General features: G+C 38.3%; 2 protein-coding genes and 1 long non-coding RNA gene across 3 annotated transcripts in view; all 3 read right to left on the bottom strand.

Moving 5' to 3' along the window:
- GXYLT2 (glucoside xylosyltransferase 2) overlaps nucleotides 1-98 on the bottom strand; it is a 97663-nt gene extending 97565 nt beyond the window's left edge. The window contains exon 1 of the mRNA XM_049643171.1: nucleotides 12-98. Within this exon, the coding sequence (XP_049499128.1) occupies nucleotides 12-98 (87 nt within the window). The remainder of the gene's footprint in view (nucleotides 1-11) is intronic.
- Nucleotides 1-19976, bottom strand: part of PPP4R2 (protein phosphatase 4 regulatory subunit 2) — a 411406-nt gene that overhangs the window by 167261 nt on the left and 224169 nt on the right. The gene's annotated exons all lie outside the window — the stretch shown is intronic.
- The window catches only part of LOC125929572 (uncharacterized), a 27340-nt gene continuing 9252 nt past the window's right edge, over nucleotides 1889-19976 (bottom strand). The window contains exons 2-3 of the long non-coding RNA XR_007459910.1: nucleotides 18074-18191; nucleotides 1889-1989 (exon numbers count right to left, since the gene is read on the bottom strand). This is a non-coding gene — a long non-coding RNA (uncharacterized LOC125929572). The remainder of the gene's footprint in view (nucleotides 1990-18073; nucleotides 18192-19976) is intronic.

Below are 19976 nucleotides of genomic sequence, written 5' to 3'. Positions count from 1 at the left end.
GGGGGCTCGGCGCGGCTGGCGCGCAGAGACAGCAGCGCGAGCAGCAGCGCGGCCAGCGCGAGCAGGAGCAGCGCCGCCGCCTTGCTGCGGAGCTTCATGGTGCGGCGCGGCGGCGGCGGCCCCCGGGCGGCGCGGCCCCTCTGCGCATCGCTGCGCGCCGGGCAGCTGCGGCGGGGCCAGCGCAGTAGAGCGGGGCGGCCGCCTCCTCTGCCCGCCCGCCGGGGACTGGGGTCCGGGCGGCCGGCCGGCGGGCGGGCGACGAAGGAGGAGGAGGACGAGGAGGGGGCGGGAGGGAAGGAGGAGGCGCGAGCGGGGCTCGAGGAGGAGCAGCCCGCGTCTACCGTACTGTGTGGAGTAGCCGCCCGTCCACCCACCCGGCAGCAGCTGGGAGACTGGCGCTTCGGATTCAGGTAGGGCAGCCTCAATACCTCTTCATTCATTCATTCATTCATTCATTCTTTAATTCATCCTTCCATCTACTCGCCCATCCATCCATCCATTCATTCCCTCCCTAACCATTCCATTTCCTCCCTCATTCGGTCACTCACTCACTTACCCTCCGGTTGCATCTCATTATTGTATGCATTCTCCCCATCATTTATTTTTATCCGTCTTTCCACACACCCGTGCACCTATTTATACACTTCCATTCAGGCAGGGGCATCTCTGTTCTGTTTGCCCAATGCAGGGCCTGGCACTTGGTGGCTATCTGTTGGACCAAATCACTCCAGGTCCACGTAGTCTAAAGAAGTCATAGAAAAAATTTCAAAGTCTGGGTTTAAAATCTGACTCAGTCTCCTACTGGCTTAGTGATCCTGAGCAAGTTGCACAATTAGAACCTTCATGTCCTTACATGCAAACTGGGAATGATAATACTGCTCTCCGCAGCGGCAGTATTATCATTAAATTTAAAAACACATTCAAAGAAACTAGCACAGTACCTGGCTCACAATAGGTGCCCAATAAAAGCTCTGTGATAATCACTACAATAAAACGTAGCTTATCATAAATATGTAAATGCAAATATTTTTTCTCTCTGACACAGATTTGAGATAGAGTAATAACTTTACCCCCAACGTACAAATAGAGTCTTGTGAGACCTTCACAGCTATAGTCACCAGATTAAGTTTTAGAACTTTCAAACTATTCTTTCAGGGCATCTCCAGTCACAAATCTGAAGCATTAGGACACAAAGTGTTATTCACTATGAACTGCCAGCCAATGTTCTATTAACTCTCTTTTCAGCATGGCCAAAGAAGATCAGTTATAACAATGTCTCTGAGTTTCTACCAGATTCCATGTTGACTTATAGATCATTAATTTTTTTAAAAAAAATTTTAACGTTTATTTATTTTTGAGAGAGAGAGACAGAGACAGAGCCTGAGTCGGGGAGGGACAGAGAGGGGGAGAGACAGAATCTGAATCAGGATCCAGGCTTCGAACTGTCAGCACAGAGCCTTATATGGGGCTCGAGCTCATGAGCTGTGAGATCATGACCCGAGCCGAAGTCGGCCGCCCAACCAACTGAGCCACTCAGGCACCCCATAAATCATTTCAAAGTCAATTATATTCCTGGGTAGCCTGGGTTGCTCAGTTAGTTTAACTCCCCACTTTAGCTCAGGTCATGATCTCACGGTTCGTGGGTTCAAGCCCTGCATCGGACTCTGCTGACAACTCAGAGCCTGGAGCCTGCTTCAGATTCTGTGTCTCCTTCTCACTCTCTGCCCCTCCCCCACTCACTCTCTGTCTCTCTCAAAAATAAACATTAAAATTTTTTTCTTAAATTCAATTATATTCTGAATCATTCTTATATTAACATTGTATTTTAATTATTTGGGATCCCATTGTATTTAAAATTTTAGGAATGAGAATGTTTACTAATCTGGAAACACTTCAAAGCAGGCACCACGGAAATGGCAGAGTGCAAGGTCAAGCGTAGGCTACCATTGGTTCTCTATGAGGGTGAGGTACCATTCCAATAGGAGGCATCTGGAAATGTGAAAAGGATGTTTTGGGTTGTCACAATGATTGGCTCGTTCTACTGTCATATGCTAACCCTCTTACAATGCTCAGGACACAATAGCACAACAAGAATTGTCCTGGGCCAAGTGCCGACATGGACGCCTTGCAGAGAAATGCTGAGCTATGCTAAAGCTTGGTGTATAGGCCTTTCAGATTTAGAAATGGCCACCGTCATGTTGCTATGTGGCCCAGTGAAGCAAAAACTCCCATACTCTGTCTTACCGCCTCTCTTCTTCCTCAAGGAGGACACATACAACAAGGATAAAATTAGGCATAGGGACAATGAAGTAGCACCTGGAGTTTTAGCCTCAAACACCAAAATGGAACTTGGGATAATTATGCTTGACCAAACAGAGGACTTAATTTTCTTAAACTCTACTGACTTACCTCCTTCTTCTAAATCCATACTCAACTTTTGGATTTCACTGCTCTGATTGGCGGAGAAGTACCACTTCTGACATCATGAAAAAGGGGTTCCAGACTCCATATCTATCTATGGCTCACACAACTTCTTGCTTGGATGTTTAATGCACAAAATGCTTGTTTATTTGACCCCCACCCTCACTCCTGAAATCTGTTTCTCCTCCTGGAGTTTTGATATCTCTAGACACTTAGTTGCTCAAGCCAGAAATTAGGTGGCAGTCATCCTTGATTTCTCTGTTTCCCTCACCTCCTGCATTAGTTACCTATCATCTATTATTAGTTATTATTATCTGTTGTTCATAACAAACTACTCCCAAATTTGGTAGCATAAGATAATGCACATACTATCTCATCATTTCTGTGTGTGAAGAATCCAGAACACCTTAGGTAGGTCCTCTGCTTCACAAGCTCTCACAGAGCTGCAATAAAGTGTTGGCTCAGAACTGTGGTCTCATCTGAAGGTTCAACTGGGGAAGGATCCACTTCTAAGCTCCCGTACATGGTTGCTGGAAGAATCCAGTTTCTTTCTGGCCAATGAACTGAGAGCCTCTGTTCCTTGCTATCTTTTGGCCAGAAGATGCTCTCTGTTCCTTGTCGGGTGACCCTCTCTATCAGCAAAAGCCTAAGCCTGTAAGAAGAGTCAGAGGAAGGATGCAGCAATACAAAAGCCACAGTCTTTTATAACCTAATTTCAGAAGTGACATTCTGTCACTCTGTCTTGTTCTTCTTGCTAGAAGCAAGTCATTAAATCTCATTCATACTCAAGAGGAGAAGATTACACAAGGGCTTGAATATCAGGAGGCCAGGATTATTGGGAGTCATTTTAGAAGTCTGCCTTTCTCACCTCCCATATCCAGAGAACGAGCAAATTCTGTCAAAGCTACTTCTAAAATATGATTGCCATCTGTCCAGCTCTCTCCTTCTGAATTGCCAATCATGATTGCCTGACAAGACCAAATGTTGATAAATTCTTAATAGCCTCATTCCTACCATATTCCATATAAATTGTGACAACTCCACTCCCCACCCCCCAGTCTCCACCCCTGTTACGTGATGTGGCTATTTTACAGCCTACATGCAATAGCAATTACCTTTAATTATTCTCCTTGTTTCTTCCCATGCCTTCTTCCAAGTTTTAAGACAGGACGACTTTTTTTAAGAAACATAAATTGAATCTTATTTGTCCCCTGTTTAAAACTCTGCAGTGATTCTTCATGGTTCTTTGAATAAGTCTGAACTCCTTACCATAGCATCTAAATCCAGCATGATCTGGCCCCTGACTGCAGCTCCAACTACATCCATCCTGGGGCTCCTTCCAGCTCCAGTGGCTTTCCATCAGGGCCTCTACCATTCCTGGCTTTTCCTTGCTTCAGTGTCTTTGTGCTTGCAGTTCCTTTTGCTGAATCCAGGCTCTGGAAGGCACTTCAATATTTAGATCTTGGCCTAAAGCCACCTCCTTAGCAAGACTATTGCGGACTTCCTTTTTTAAGGAGATGGTGTTCCTCCTATTACTATTTGCCCATTTTGTTTCCTATACAACACTTACTACCAATTATATGTGTGTGTATACATACATAGACACACACACATACACATATATGAACACACACAGATACACATTACACATACATATATATATGTTTATATGTTTTCAAGTGATTATTTATGGACAGTAATATATATATATATACATATATATATTATATATATATATACAATATACATGCATATATTTTAAGAGAAGGAGAGAGAGAGATTGAGCAGGGGAGGGGGCAGAGGGAGAAAGAGAGAGAGAGAGAGAACAAGAATCTTAAGCAGGCTCCACGCTCAATGCAGAGACCAACATAAGGCTCAATCCTACTACCATCACATCATGACTTGAGCTGAAATCAAAAGTTGGACACTCAACCGACTGAGCCACCCAGGCACCCCTAGCATATATAGTTCTTAATTGTATAACTGGATATACCACAAAAACCAAGATATAGAACTTTTCTAACATCTCGGAAGACTCTTTATGCCCTCTCCCAGGGGTTACATTCAAGGATAATAATTACTCTAGCTTCTATAATCATAGATTAATTTTGTCTTCTCTTTGAAACATTATATAAATAGAACTATATGATATGTATGCTCATTCAACATATTGTCTGTGAGGTCAATTCATGTTTTTCCATGTATCAGTTGGTTTGCTTGTATATATGTTGGTTTGTTTGATGGGCAGTATTCCATTATATGAATATACAATAACTTATTATTTTTTATTCATTTTATTATTTTTATTTTATTCATTTTTACTATTGAGATAATGAAATTATTTCCAGCTATTAGGAACATTTTGTACAAATCTAGTGCTGGACATAAACACACATCTCTTTTCAGTATGTGTCCTAAAGTGGAATTTCTGGGTCATACGGTGGGCATTTATTTAGTTTTAGATGCTGCCAAATGGTTTCTGAAAATGGTTGTACCAATCTGCCCTCCCAATAGCACTCCAATTTACTCCACATACCCACCTATACTTGATCTTGTGTGCTAATCCAGTTTTAGCCATGCTGGTGAGTGTGTAAAATCTTGTGTTACAGTTTGAATTCTCATTTCCCTTGAGCACCTTTTACATATTTATTGACGATTTGGGTATCTTCTTTTGTGAAGTGCCTCTTTGGGTCTTTTGCTTATTTGGGGGTGGGGGTTAGGGCATTTGTCTCTTTCTTATTAATTTGTGGGAGTCCTTTACATATTATTACTATATTACTATATTACTTTTGTCAGATATACATTTTGCAAATAACTTGTCTCTATGTGGCTTTTCCCTCTTTTAATGGTATCTTTTGATAAAGAGAATTTCTCAATTTAGTGAAGTCCAATTTTTCAATCTTTTCTTTTATGTTTGGTATACTTGGTGTTTTGTCTAACAAATGTTTGCCTTAGTCACAAAGAAATTATTTTATTTCATTCTAGTATATAGTTGTATGATCGTACTTTCTCTGATGATGGAAATGTTTTATGTCTACACTAAATGTTGTATATCTACACTATATTAATATGGTAGCCATTGGCCTCATGTGGCTATTGAACACTTAAAATGTAGCTACTATGATTGGGGAACTGAAATTTTTATAATTTTATATAAATAGTCATATTGGGCTAGTGGCTGCTATATTGCATACTACAGTTCTAGACACTTTATTGTTCTAGTTTCCACAAGTAGGTATACAACTCATTGTGGGTTATTTTTGTGTATGTGTGTTTGTGTAAAGTATAAGGTAAAGATCAGGATTATATTTTTCTATATGGATACTTAATTGGCCCGCTTGTTGAAAAACCCATCTTCTCTCCCAGTGCATTCCCAATAACTTTTCATAAATCAGGTGAACAGACTGTAACAGAAATGAAGAATGCCTTTGATGGGCCCATCAGCAGACTAGACGCAGCTGAGGAAAGCATCTCTGAGCTTACAAACATGTCAATAGAGACTCCTAAATCTGAAAATAAGACTGAAGGAACAGACAACCAAGGCATGTGGGATATCTACAAAAGGTGTAACACACATGTAGTGGGAATACCAGAAAGAGAACAAAAGAAAGAAAGAAGCAGAAGAAATTTTATAAGCAAAAATGACTGAGAATTTTCTCCAAATTCATGTCATAAAGCAAACCACAGGTCAAGGAAGCTCGGAGAACACCAAGCAAAATAAAGGTCCGAAAGACTACACCTAGGAATATCGTATTCAAGCTGCATAAAATCAAAGATAAAGAAAAAATTTTGAAAGAGGCCGGATATAAAGAAATGTTCTAACTATAGAAGAGCAAAGATGAGAATTATGTCCAACTTCTCCAAAACCTTGCAGGCAAGAAAAGAGTAAGTGTAATACATAAGGATTTATAAGAAAAATTTACCAACCTAGAATTCTGTATCCTCATAAATTATCTTTCAAAGGTGAAGGAGAAACAGACTTTCTCAGAAAAACAAAAATTGGTAGAATTTGTTGCCAGATCTGCCATACAAGAAATGTTAAAAGAGTTTCTTCAGAGAGAAGGAAAATGTGGGCCCCTGGGTAGCTCAGTCAGTTAAGCTTCTCACTTTGACTCAAGTCATGACCTCGTGGTTTGTGAGTTCCAGCCCCGTGTTTGGATCTGTGCTGACAGCTCAGAGCCTGGAGCCTGCTTGGGATTCTGTGTCTTCCTCTCTCTTTGCCCCTCCCCCGTTCACACTCTGTCTCTCAATATAAATAAACGTTAAAAAAAATTAAAAAAATAAAGAAGAAAGAAAGAAAGAAGGAAAATGATATAGGTAAGAAAAAAAATGAGATCTACATAAAGAAAGGAAGAGCATCTTTGATGCTTAAAGAGGGAATAAGGTAAAATAAAAACTTTTTTTTCTTATTCTTTATTGATCTTAAAAAGGCCAGTTTGTTTAAAATAATAATAGCAATAATGTGTCTGATGCTTAGAGGTATGTATAAGTGACATGAATGGCAGCGATAATAAAAGGAATGGAAGGAGGGCATTAGAAATATTTTTTTACTGTAAGGTACTTGCACTACTTGTGAGGCAGTATAGTGCTGTTTAAGAGCAGACTTGGATTAGTTGTAAATGTATATTGCAAATCCTATTTTTAGAAAGAAGTATAATTGATATGCTAAGGGAGGAGGGAAAATTTAATTATGTAATACACTTGACTAAAACCACAAAAAGCAGAAAGGGAAGAAAAAAAAAACAGGAATAAATGAAAAGTGCAATGAATCAAAAACAGTAACAAATAGAATACATTTTAATCAAACTATATCAATAACTGCTCTAAATATCAATTGTCTAAATACACTAAATAAAAGAGATTTTCAGTGTGAATCAAAAGACAAGACCCAACTGTATATTATATGTACGAAACCCACTTTAAATACAAAGACATATAAAGATTAAAAGTTAAAGGATGGAAAAGCAAAGGGGTGGAGAAAGTTATACCATGCTAACACTCATCAAAAGAAAGCTGGAGTAGCTACATTAATTTCAAAAGCAGCAGATTTCAGAGGAAGAAAATTATCAAGGGTAAAGAAGGAAATTACATATTGATATATGGGTCAATTTTTTAAGAAGACATAACAATCCTTAATGTGTATTCATCTAAGAAAAGAGCACCAAAATACGTGAGGCAAAAACTGATAGCAATGCCACAAGTAGGTGAATCCGCTGCTATAGTTAGAGACTTGACTTTACCAGCAGTCTGTCAGATATGGACACATTCATCAGGAAAGAAATCATTAAAGACATAGCACTTTTGATCCATCTATAATTGACATCTATAAACTACTTCATCCAACAAAAACAGAATACACACTGTTTTCAAGCTCACATGGAAGATTCACCAAGATAGACCACAGTCTGAGCTATCAAATGCACCTTAACAAAATTAAAAGAATATAAATTATTCAATGCCTGTTCTCAGAACGCAATGGAATTAAGCTAAAAATCAATACAAGAGGTAACGGAAAAACTCTAAAATACATGGAAATTAAACAACACACTTTTCCAAAACACACGGGTGAAAGTAGAAATCTCAAGAGAAACTTTAAAATATTTTGAACTAGGGGCACGTAGGTGGCTCAGTTACTTGAACATCTGACTCTTGAGTTTGGCTCAGGTCATGATCTCAGTGTCATGGGATTGAGCCCCGCATTCAGTTCTGCACTGAACATGGAGCCTACTTGAGATTCTGTCTCTCTCTCCCCATCTGCCCATCTCCCCTGCTCACAATACTCTCTAAAATTAAAACAAACTATATATATTTACATATATAAATATATATAGTTCAAATATATATATATATATTTGAACTAAGTGAAAATGGAAATACAACTTATCAAAATTTGTGGGATTCAGGGAAAGCAGGGCTTCGAGGGAAATTTATAGCATTTGATGCCTATATTAGAAAAGAGAAAGGTGGAAAACCAATAACCTAAGATTCCACCTTAGGAATCTAAAAAAAGAAGAACAAATTATATCTAAAGTAAGATAAAAGAAATAATAAAAATTAGACCAAAAATCAATGAAATTAAAAGGTGCAAATCAACAAAGTAAAACCAAAAGCTGTATCTTTGAAAAGACCAACAAAATAGATAAACTGCTAGCCAGACTAAGAAAAAGAAAAGATATAGATGACTCATATCAAAAATGAAAGATAAGGTATCACTACAATTTCCATGGATGGTTTAAAAGATAATGAAAGAATACTGTGAACAACTTTATGCCTGCAATTTGATAAACCAATTCCTTGTAAATAACAATCTGACACAACAACCACCAGAAGAAATAGATGAACTGAAAAGGCCTATAGCTACTAAAGAAATCGAATCAATAATTAATAAATTTCCCCACTCCTAAACCCGATATTGCACAATAAACTAAGTAAAATATAAATTAAAAAATAATGATAATTAGTAAACTTCCAAAATTGAAAACACAAGGCCCAGGTGGATTCATGGATGAATTCTAACAAACACTGAAGGAAGAAAGTATGCCAGTTGTCTCTAAAATTCTTTCAGAAAATAGAAGCAGAGAGAATGCTTCCTTATTCTATCAGGCTAGCATTACCCTAATACCAGAATCAGAAAAAGACATACAAGAAAACTATAGTCCAGTATCTCTCATGAACATAGATACAAAAATCCTCAAAAAAATTAGCAAATCGAATCCAACAGTGTATAGGAAGATTTATACACTATGAACAAGTGAGATTTATTCCAGGTATACAAGGGTGGGTTCAACATTAAAAAATCAACTAATGTAATTTATCATGTCAACAGGATTTAAAGAAAAAAATCACATCAAATGTCAATGGGTGCAGAAAAAATTCAACACCCATTCTTGAGAAAAACTCTCAGAAAACTAGAAATAAAGAGACTTTCCTCAACTTGATAAAGAACATTAACAGTAAACTACAGGTTACATCGTACTTAATGATGAGAACTTTTCCCATTAAGATCAGGAACAAGGCAAAGTTTTTCCCTCTTACCATTCTTTTCAACATCATACTGGAAGTCCTAGCTATTTCAATAAAACAAGAAAAGAAAATACAGGTATGCGGATTTGGAAAGAAGAAATGAAACTACTTTGTTTAAAGATTACATAATTGTCTATGCAGGAAATTCAAACGAATGGACAAAAACTCCTGAAATTAGTAAGCAGTTATAGCAGGAATGCGAGATACAAGGTTAACATACAGAAGTCAGTCACTTTCCTACATACTAGCGTTGAACAAGTGGAATTTGAAATCTGTAAACACAATACCATGTATAATAAATAACACCCTCCAAAGTGAAATACGTAAGTATAAATCTAACAAAATATGTGTAAGATCTATATAAGGAAAGCTACAGAATTTGATGAAAAAATTCAGAGAACTAAATAAATGGAAAGATTCCATGTTCATGTGTAGGAAGGCTCAATGTTGTCAAGATATCAGATCTTCCCAATTTGATCTATAGATTAAATGCAATTCCAATCAGAATACCAGCAAGTTATTTTGTGGATACTGACAAACTGATTCAAAAGTTTATATGGAGAGGCAAAAGACTTAAAATAACTTGTATAACACTGAAGGAGAAGAACCGAATTGGAAGACTGGTGCTACCTGACTTCAAGACTTACTATAAAGCTACAGTAATCAAGACATTGTGGTATTGGTAAAAGAATAGACAATAGACCAATGGAACAGACTAGAGAGCCCAGAAATAGACCCCCATAAGTATAGTCAACTGATCTTCGGCAAAGGAGCAAAGACAATACAATGAAGCAAGGATAGTCCCTTCAACAAATGTGCTGGAACAATAGGACATCCACATGCAAAAAAAAAAAAAAAAAATCTATACCTAAACCTTACAGCCTTCACAAAAGTTAACTTAAAATGGATCTTAGACCTAAATGTAAAATGCCAAACTATCAAACTCCTAGAACATAACATAGGAGAAAACCTAGATGACCTTGTATGTGACAACACCAAAGGCACAATCCATGAAAGAAATAATTGATAAACTAGACTTCATTATAATAAAAAACTTCTGCTCTGCGAAAGACAATCTCAAGAGAACTGGAAGACAAACTACAGACTGGAAGAAAATAATCTCAATAGACAAAATAGATCATGGACTGTTATCCAAAATATACAAAGAACCCTTAAAACTCAACAGTTTAAAAAAAAAAAATCCCATTAAAAAATGTCATCGCAGAGCCTTGCATGGGGCTCAAACTCACAAATCTTGAAATCATGACCTGAGCCGAAACCAAGAGTGGGACACTTGACTGACTGAACCACCCAGGTGCCCCTAGAAGGTACTCTGTTAAGTGAAACAAGTCAGACAGAAAAAGACAAATACCACGTGGTTTCACTTATAGATGGAATCTAAAACTTAAAAGAAACAGACAAATAAACAAAGAAACAAACTGAAAATGGAAATAGACTCATAAATATGGAGAATAAACTAGTGGTTGCCAGAGGGGAGGAGGTGACGGGGATAGATGAAATAGGTGAAGATGATTAAGAGATACAAACTTCCAGTTATAACATAAGTAAGTAATGGAGAGGAAAAGTACAGCATACAGGATATAGTCAATATTGTGATAACTTTGTATGGTGACAGATGGTAACTACACTTATTGTGGTGAACATTGTGTAAAGCACAGAATTGTCAAAACACTATGTTGTACACCTGAAAGTAATATAATATTGTATGTCAACTATACTACAATTAATAAGTAAAATTAAAAAAAAAGAATACCATAAAAATAAACCAAGTCCCCTCAAAGAGTGGCACCCTGATAGAAATCTAGAAAACAATCCATCTCACAGAAGATGGGGAAGATATAGCCTGTGTTGACTGTGTTCCTCAGATGAGGAAAATAATATGAGAATTTTTAACAACCCACTTTCACATAGGCTTCTGTGAGGCAAAATAATAATAATAATAATAACAATAATAATAATAACTAAAAATAAATTTAAAAAAGAAGAAGAAAAAGAAAACATCCAAGGAGAAATTTTAGGTTAAAACAACTAAAAAGTGGTAGATAGTCCAAGTTCCAAAAGCAAAAGCAAACTTTAATGGGCAAAACACACTTAAATCTTAGGTATGGTGGGCTGAAGAGTGATTCCTTAAAATTTATGTCTAGTCATAACCTCAGACTATGACTTATTTGGGAATAGGATCTTTGCAGATGTGATTAAGGATCCCAAGATGAATCACCTTGAATGTAGGGTGGGCCCGCAATCCAATGATTGGCATACTTATCCTGATAAGAAGAAGAGACGACACAGGGAAACACAGATACATGAAAGAAGCAGCCATGTAAATATGGAGGCAGAGATTGAAGTCATACTGACACAGCCAAGAGACGCTGTGAGCCACCAGAAATTGGAAGAGGCTAGGAAGGACTCTCCTCTGCACTTCCGAGAGAGCATGGCCCTGGTCACACCTTGATTTCAAATTCTCGACATCCTGAAGCCTCAGACAGTAAATTTCTGTTCCATAAGCCACCCAGTTTGTGGTAATTTGCTATGGTCACCCTAAGAAACGAATACACTAGGTTTCAGGAAATTCACACACATAAAATTCCAAGGAACTTGATTTCATCATCCCAAACTATAAAACACGCATATAAAATAAATTATGATAGGGGCGCCTGGGTGGCTCAGTCAGTTAAGCGTCCGACTTCGGCTCAGGTCATGATCTCATGGCTTGTGAGTTGTGAGTTCGAGCCCTGCTTCGGGCTCTGTGCTGACAGCTCAGAGCCTGGAGCCTCTTCAGATTCTGTGTCTTTCTCTCTTTCTCTGCCCCTCCCCACCTCACACTCTGTCTCTGTCTCTCAAAAATAAATAAACATTAAAAAATTAAAAAAAAATAAATTATGATAGAAAAAAAAGAATCAACATAAAGTACAAAATGTGGAGAACAATCTGTAAAAAGGACAGACATTGGAACAGTCACTGTGCAAAAGAACATAAGTATGTGCAATACCTTTTTTACAAGAGAGGTTATGGAAACTACATGTAGGTATAAGAGACTACCAAAAGGGAGAGGGAAGATTTGAAAATAAAAAAGTATAACTTCTAGTAATACAAAATTTTTAATAATAAAATTAGAAGCCCAACTTAAAAGTTAAATTGCATTTAAAATCTAACTGAAAAGAAAACTCAAAAAAAAGGAAGATGAATAAAAAAAGATAAGGAACTTACGAAAATGTAGTACAAAGAGATAAATAAATATAAAAACTTAAGTGTTTTTAAACTAAAGGAAGATAGATTTAAAAAAATGAAGATAAGGAACTGATGAAAATGTAGTATGAAGAGATAGATAAATATAAAAACTTAATAGGTTAAAAGACAAAAAGGATAGAGTGAGAATATTTACTATCCTTTTTTTTTTTTTTTTTTTTTAAGTAGACTTCACACCCAGCGAGAAGCCCGTGGTGGGGCTTGAACTCATGACCCTGAGATCAAGACCTGAGCTGAGATCAGGAGTCAGATGCTTAACTGACTGAACCACCCAGGCACCCCAATTTAATATACTTCTAATTAAACTTCCAGAAGCTAAGAATGGGGCAAAAGGGGGCAATGTTAAAAATGAAAGTGGCTGAGAATTTTATAGAACTGTAAAAAGGTACAAATCCTTAAACTGATAGAGCATAGTGAGTTGCAAACAGGATAAATGAAAAGAAACACAGGCCTATATATATTTCAACAAATACACAGAACATAAAGGAAAAACAAGGAAACTTCAATTTGCAGAAAGAAAAATCTGTGTACCTGCAAGGGAACGAAAGCCAGATTTCTCATCAGCCATAACATAGACAGAATATAATGACGTGATATTTTCAATGTGCTGAAGAAAAATGTATGAACCTGGACTTCTATGCCCTGAAGAATAGTCATTCAACTTAGAGGGCGTAAACGTAAAAAATATTAAAAATATTAAATCAGTTGGGGAATTGGTTAATGGACTGAGGCTGGAAGAATTTTGAGGCACATGATAGAAAAATCTTAGATTTCTTTCAAGAGATTATTGGTAGAAATATGGATGTTTGAAATGTTGCTGGTAAGCGTTCACAAGGAAGTGAAAAGAGAAGGTGTATATCGTCTCAGGGAATACTTAAATCGTCATAAACAGAATGTTGATACAAATAAAAATGCTAAACAAACTGTTGATGAGGGCTCATGGGGAAATGAGAAACACATTACGGAAAAGTGGAGGAAAGGAGATCCTTAGACATAGTGTTAGAAGCTTAGGTGAATTGCGTCCCACAGTGACATGCAAAGTAGAATTTGTACTCCACGAACTCTGATACTTAGTGGAATGTTGAAGGTACGGACTGGTTTCTTCTGGCTGCATTTAGTAAAATGTGAGAGGTAGGAAATAAATTTAGGGAAGAACTGTTTGAAAAAAGGTGGAGGGGAACCAGGACTTTTGGGAAATTCTCAGCCCATCCACTTTGCAAGAAATGGAAAAATTTAGAAGATTCAGTGTAAGGAAACTATACTCAGGAGAGAAAGTCATGGATGTGGCTGGACAACATGTTGCTAGTACCTGGAAAGGAGCATATATATTTGGATATTCAACCGCACAGAGGGCTCTTCAAAGAGATTAGGTGTGTGACTCATGGATATCCTCAGTTGTCTCTGCAGAAGCCAAGCATGGAGATGATATTGTCCAGCAAAGACCTGTGTTTAATAGGATGAATTCTCACAACTCACATGAGAGACCCACATGGTTTTTGAGAACGTTATCATCAGTAGAAACACTGCCAGCTCAGGCAGAAAGATAAGACTAAAGGAAAGAAGGCCATGGGACCCCCAACATTCTACAGGCAGTAAATGGGTTACTAAAATAACTCCACTGCAAACATGTGCTCTCATTTCAGAAAAAGAAAAGGATAACTCAGAAGGCAAAGCTGTGGGCTCAGAAGGCAGAGCCGAGCGCCACAGAGGATTCTTCTCAGGCATCGCAACTAATGGAGTTTGTCTAGCTGGATCAAAATTGCTCGGGACCTAGAATCTCCAGAAGGAACCAGCATTTCTGACACGTTGGCTTTAGCCCACTGAAACAAATTTTAAATTTCTGGCTTCCAGAACTTTAAGTGAGTTCATTTCTGTTGTTTCAAGCCAATAACTTTGTGGTAATTTGTTATAGTAGCAATAGCAATCTAATACAGAGGGTACAATGCAGTGCACAAAGTCTGGAAGTGTACCGCCCAGAGAGTATTCAGTGAATGAATAATAAGCATATACTTTGAGACTAAGGAAACTGAACTCAAGAAGGAATAGAATGTAAGAAGCAGAGGTGGGTTAAGAAATATGTAAAACAGGAGTGGCCGGGCGGCTCAGTCGGTTGAGCGTTTGACTTGGGCTCAGGTCATGATCTCACAGTTCATGAGTTCGAGCCCTGCATCAGGTTCTGTACTGACAGCTTGGAGCCTGCTTTGGATTCTGTGTTTCCCTCTCTCTCTCTGCCCCTCCCCACTCATGCTCTGTCTCTATCTCTCAAAAATAAGTAAAAAGTTTAAAAGAAAAGAAATAGGTAAAACATATTGACAAATATTTTAAAAAGTAATATTTTGGAGGAGTTTTATAATCAGGGTGCGACTAACATCTATAAACAAAAACATGAAAGATTGATTGAGATAGTTCAGAAGAAAGTTAAAAGGTTAAGATCCCTGCTCTGCCCAGAAAGAGGATAGAAATACTGTTTATATTTTTCCTAATAAAACCTAGATTCTTTATGTTCTTTATGTATAGAATCTAAAGCTAACTTTAAAAATGTACGTATAAAAATTGAGGGTACAGGTGAACATAAAATATTCACTGTAACATTTCTTTTGACTCTTTTGTTTGCTTGAAAAATTTTGTAATAAAATATTGAGAGGTGAAAACCCACAGTGAGATTTCTACCAGAATAACTAAAATCAAAAAGTCCGATAATATTGGGGCACCTGGGTGGCTCAGTTGGTTAAGTGTCAGACTCTTGGTTTTGGCTCAGGTCATTATCTCAAGGCTGGGGGTTTGAGCCCCCCTGTTGGGCTCTGCACGGGCATCATGTAGACTGCTTGGGATTCTCTCTCTCCCTGTCTCTCTGTACCTTCCTCACTCTCTCTCTCTCAAAAATAAATTTAAAAAACTTAAAAAAAAAGTCTGATACTATCTAGCATTGGTGAGATTGTGAAGCAACCAAAACTCATACCTCAGTGGTAGGAGGATAAATTGGTCCAAATACTTTGGAAAAATTGCAGAATCTACTAACAAAACGTGTGCATAATCTATGCCCCAGAAATCCCACTTGCAGGTATAACATATATTTAGTAGAAATCATATCTATGTGCACCCAAAGCTATGTAAAAGAAAGTTCATGGCAGTTTCATTTATAATTGCTAAAAGCTAGAAATAATCCAAATGCTCAACAAAAGGAGAATGGATACATAGTGGTACATATTCATTTGATGGAATACTATATGGTAATGAGATTAAATAAGCTACTACTACATGCAACTATATGAGTAAATCTGATTAACCTAATATTGAGTGAAAGAAGCCACACACAAAAGAATCTAAACCGATTGTGTTTGTATGAAGTTCAAAAACAAGCCAAACTACTCTTGTTCCACGTCAGGATACTGGTTTCCTCTGGGGAGGAGAGAGAGGTAGTGATTGGAAAGGGGATAGAGAGGGAGTTTGGGGGGTGGTGGTCAGGTTCTGTTTACTGATCTGGGTGGTAGGCATGGGCATGCTTGCTTTGTGATCGTTTATCAAGCTGTGCACCTGATACGCTTTCTAAACTAAAAAAAAAAAAAAAGTAAGTATCGTTTTAAAAATTTCAAGGTAATTGCTGGTGATTTCAAAAGAGACACTAGGATCAATACTCAAGGCAGGATGAAAGATCTTCCAGTTATTTGGAGGGAATTGAGTTGAGAGGACACTGGAAAAGAGCCTTGGGAGTGGCCATGTCATAGGTGTTCCCTGGGCTCTGCAGAGTGAGAACACTAAGGAGGAACCCATGGCTGAGATCTTCAGAGCAGACAAGAAGAGGTAAGCTTCCTTGGCCCTGGAGTGGGTCACAGCATGGCTGAAAGTTCTATGTCCTGAGAAGGGCACTAAGTTGAGCAATAGAGACCTATTAGGCCCATCCCCTAGAATTCACAGGGTCTGAGGCAAGAGTATAAATGGAGACCTACCTACCACCTGCTAAAATATTGGGCAGTCATAAGCCAAAGTAACCACTGTCAAATAACATGTGCTCTATGCTCATGCCTGACACATATGCTTTTATAACAACCTAGAAGGTCAGAATGAACTTTAAGAGTTCTATACTTATACATGGAGGTGGTGAGAGCGAATCCCAAGCCTCAGCCTCTGGCCTACCCCCTTCTCCCTCCACCCCTGACACATACAGGGACACCCCACCCACACATCAAAGTTTCGTCCATGGCCCTGCCAACAGCTGACCCTTGGTCACCCTCCGGCGTGAGGCTGTGTACACCAGAGAGAGTTAGACTTTAGAAGGGTCACTTGGAAAAGAAGCCTACATCAACCTTGCAAGTGGACTCGGGAGCATTTAGATAGGGACTTATTGTGTCACAGCTATCCAGAGGGTGTGCTACAAAGGGGAGGGGCTAGAGCTCTGGATGGGCACTGCCTGACGAGGGCCAGAGTAGGGCCTCTAAAACATGCTAAGGTATACAGACAGGACAGGTCCTTGTGCCGATGAGGGGGTGACTCAGCAGAAGTTGACGTGTACTGCATGGCTATGAGATAGAACTTGGATGCCTTCACAGTTTCATGCGTCTGTGCAAGAGCAATGACTCCAAGGGTCAGCAGTCTCCTCAGCTCACCCTGTTCTACTCAATGCCATGATTCTTTGAAAACGTTCTTAGAAATGAGATGAATTAGGGAGGAAGAGAAGAACATTGACCTCTTGAAATGGAGGTCTCTTCCTCCAAAGAGATGGAGGAAAAACTCTCAAGTGACTGGGTTTACCATGAACTGACTGGCAAATTACAGCTGGAAAGAGAAGTTCAGATACAGAAAGTCAAAGTTCCTTTTTTTTGGCACACCAGAATTTTGTGCATTGAAAATTCCTATCTAATACAGATCATAGCAATGCTGTGTAGGGATGCTATGGTTTCAAGATGCATTTATTTTTTAGAACACTATGATTCACAGCTCACACTCATCTCATCACAGGGACAGGGAAGGAAGTTCAGAGCTCAGGTCTGAATAAAAGATGGTGGTCAGGTGGGGGAATGGACAAAGATGGAGAAAGACGGGGTAAGAGGGAACCATGACTGTATGTGTTACAAATAACTTACCCTAAGGTTGCCTTCAACCCAGGAGTTCTCTTGGTGAACTCAGAAGATGATTTTGCTATTAAAATGTGTAAATTGTTTCAAAATTCCCAGGCCATAGATATTAACAAAAATTGGACTTTCCAGGACAACGTGAAACAAGACAATGTTCACAAAAGAGGTGTTAACCTCTATGTATCATGATGCATTAGTCAGGTATAATTAAGACAAGCTGGTATGGGCACGTAGAAGTTGCTTGATGAAATAGAATATAGACCTAGAAAAAGATTCAGGGTGATATTTACCTGTGCTGTGCAACGAAGAATGTTTTTTAAGTCAACGTGGAAGGATGGCTTTGGAGTACACACCAAACCACATTCAGGATGAAATAAAAAGTTATGTAAACAATGAACCAGAAAAGATCTGAAAGAAAACAGAAGTAAGTAGTTTTATGAATTGAGTCTGTAGATAGCTGTTGTGAGCATAGCAACAATTAATGCTATTTATAATGACAAACAAATGGATAGATCTGAGTTATCTAATCATTGGGATAAATTATTAGCTAGTAATTGGGATCAAATTATGGTATATCAATTCAACAGAATGTTACTGATGTAGAAAAATTATTCACGAAAACATTAATTTTAAAATAAGCACATACTGGGGCACCTGGCTAAGCATCTGACTCTTGATTTTGGTTCAGGTCATGATCCCAGGATTGTGGGATTGAGCCCTGTGTTTGATTCTGTGCTGAGCACGGAGCCTGCTTGGGATTCTCTCTCTCTCTCTCTCTCTCTCTCTCACTTTCTGTCTCTCTCATTCTCCCCCTTTGCCCCTCTCCCCTGCTTGCATGCTCTCTCTTTCAAATAAAAAAATTAATAAAAAATAACAATTTTTAAAAAGTACGTACCATTTAGTATTATAAAGAAAAGAATCATATATATGGTTAGAAAAAAGGTGTAGAATACTAATAGCATAAGTGTATATGAATGAATTTATTTTCCTCTTCATGGTTTTCTGTGTTTTCTTATTTTAGTAAGCAATCCCCTCAAAACCCCCAAAACTTCTGTAAGTAATGTCTCTATACTTAGCAATCCTTACTACGATTAAGACTTAACGGAAGCAGTCTTATTCACAATAGCAAAAAAAGTGGGAACAACTCAAATATCTGTTAACTGATAAATGGATAGATAAGATGGGGTACATCTGTATAGTGGAATACTATTCATCCGTAAAAGGGAATGAAATACTGACGCATGTCACAGCATGGAGGAACCTCCAAAACGTGCTGCACAAAAGAAGACAGACATGAGACAACCTATTGCCTGGTCCCATCGATCGCAAATGCTCACAAAAGACAAATAGTGGGACGAAGGAAATTATTTCTCGTCTGCAGCTCCCGAAGGGAACAAAGATTAACTGCAAATGGGCAGAGAGATTTTACTGGGGCCGTGGAAATATTCTGGAACTGGACAATGGTGAGGCTTGCACCAATCAATACTAAAAAATCACTGAAGAGCATACTGAAAATGGAATGAATTTTATGAAATGTAAATTATACCTCTGTGAAGTTGTTTAAAAAAAACCTAGTGAAGAATGTGGTGAAAGCTCAGAGACTGAAAGGTATTGAGATTCCATTTGGTTTGGTTTCTAGCATGAAGGAAGAGAATGAGGTACGAGTGTTAGAGAAGACACTAACGCCTGGGGATCAGTCAGTTAAGCATCTGACTTTTGATTTTGGCTCAGGTCATGATCTCATGGTTCACACTGACGGGCACGGAGCTTCCTTGGGATTCTCACTTTCCCTCTCTCTGCCTCTGCCTCGCTCAGTCTCTAAATAAATAAATAAATAAATAAATAAATAAATAAATATTAAAAAAACATGTTCGAGACTTTACAACTACAAATTACAGCAACTGGCTTTATATGTGCAGTGGCTATCCAGATATATTAGGGTGGGTATACTGTGGTACTTTTGATGCCCAGGGAGACAGCTTATCTAGATTTAGATGCAAAAGAGTGATCCCATTTCCCTAACCAACTGTGGGTTCCTAGAGGAAAGAGATCATACTCTAGCCTTGAGTATTAATGTCTGCACCAAACAGCTATGTGACCTTGCCTAAATCACTTCTTTCCCTAGGTTTAAGTTTCCTCATTTGTTAAGAAAGAAAGAAAGAAAGAAAGAAAGAAAGAAAGAAAGAAAGAAAG

This window comes from Panthera uncia, chromosome A2 (assembly GCF_023721935.1).
Source record: "Panthera uncia isolate 11264 chromosome A2, Puncia_PCG_1.0, whole genome shotgun sequence".
In the NCBI taxonomy this organism is placed as follows: domain Eukaryota; kingdom Metazoa; phylum Chordata; class Mammalia; order Carnivora; family Felidae; genus Panthera; species Panthera uncia.
This window is presented reverse-complemented; position numbering and strand designations above follow the sequence as displayed.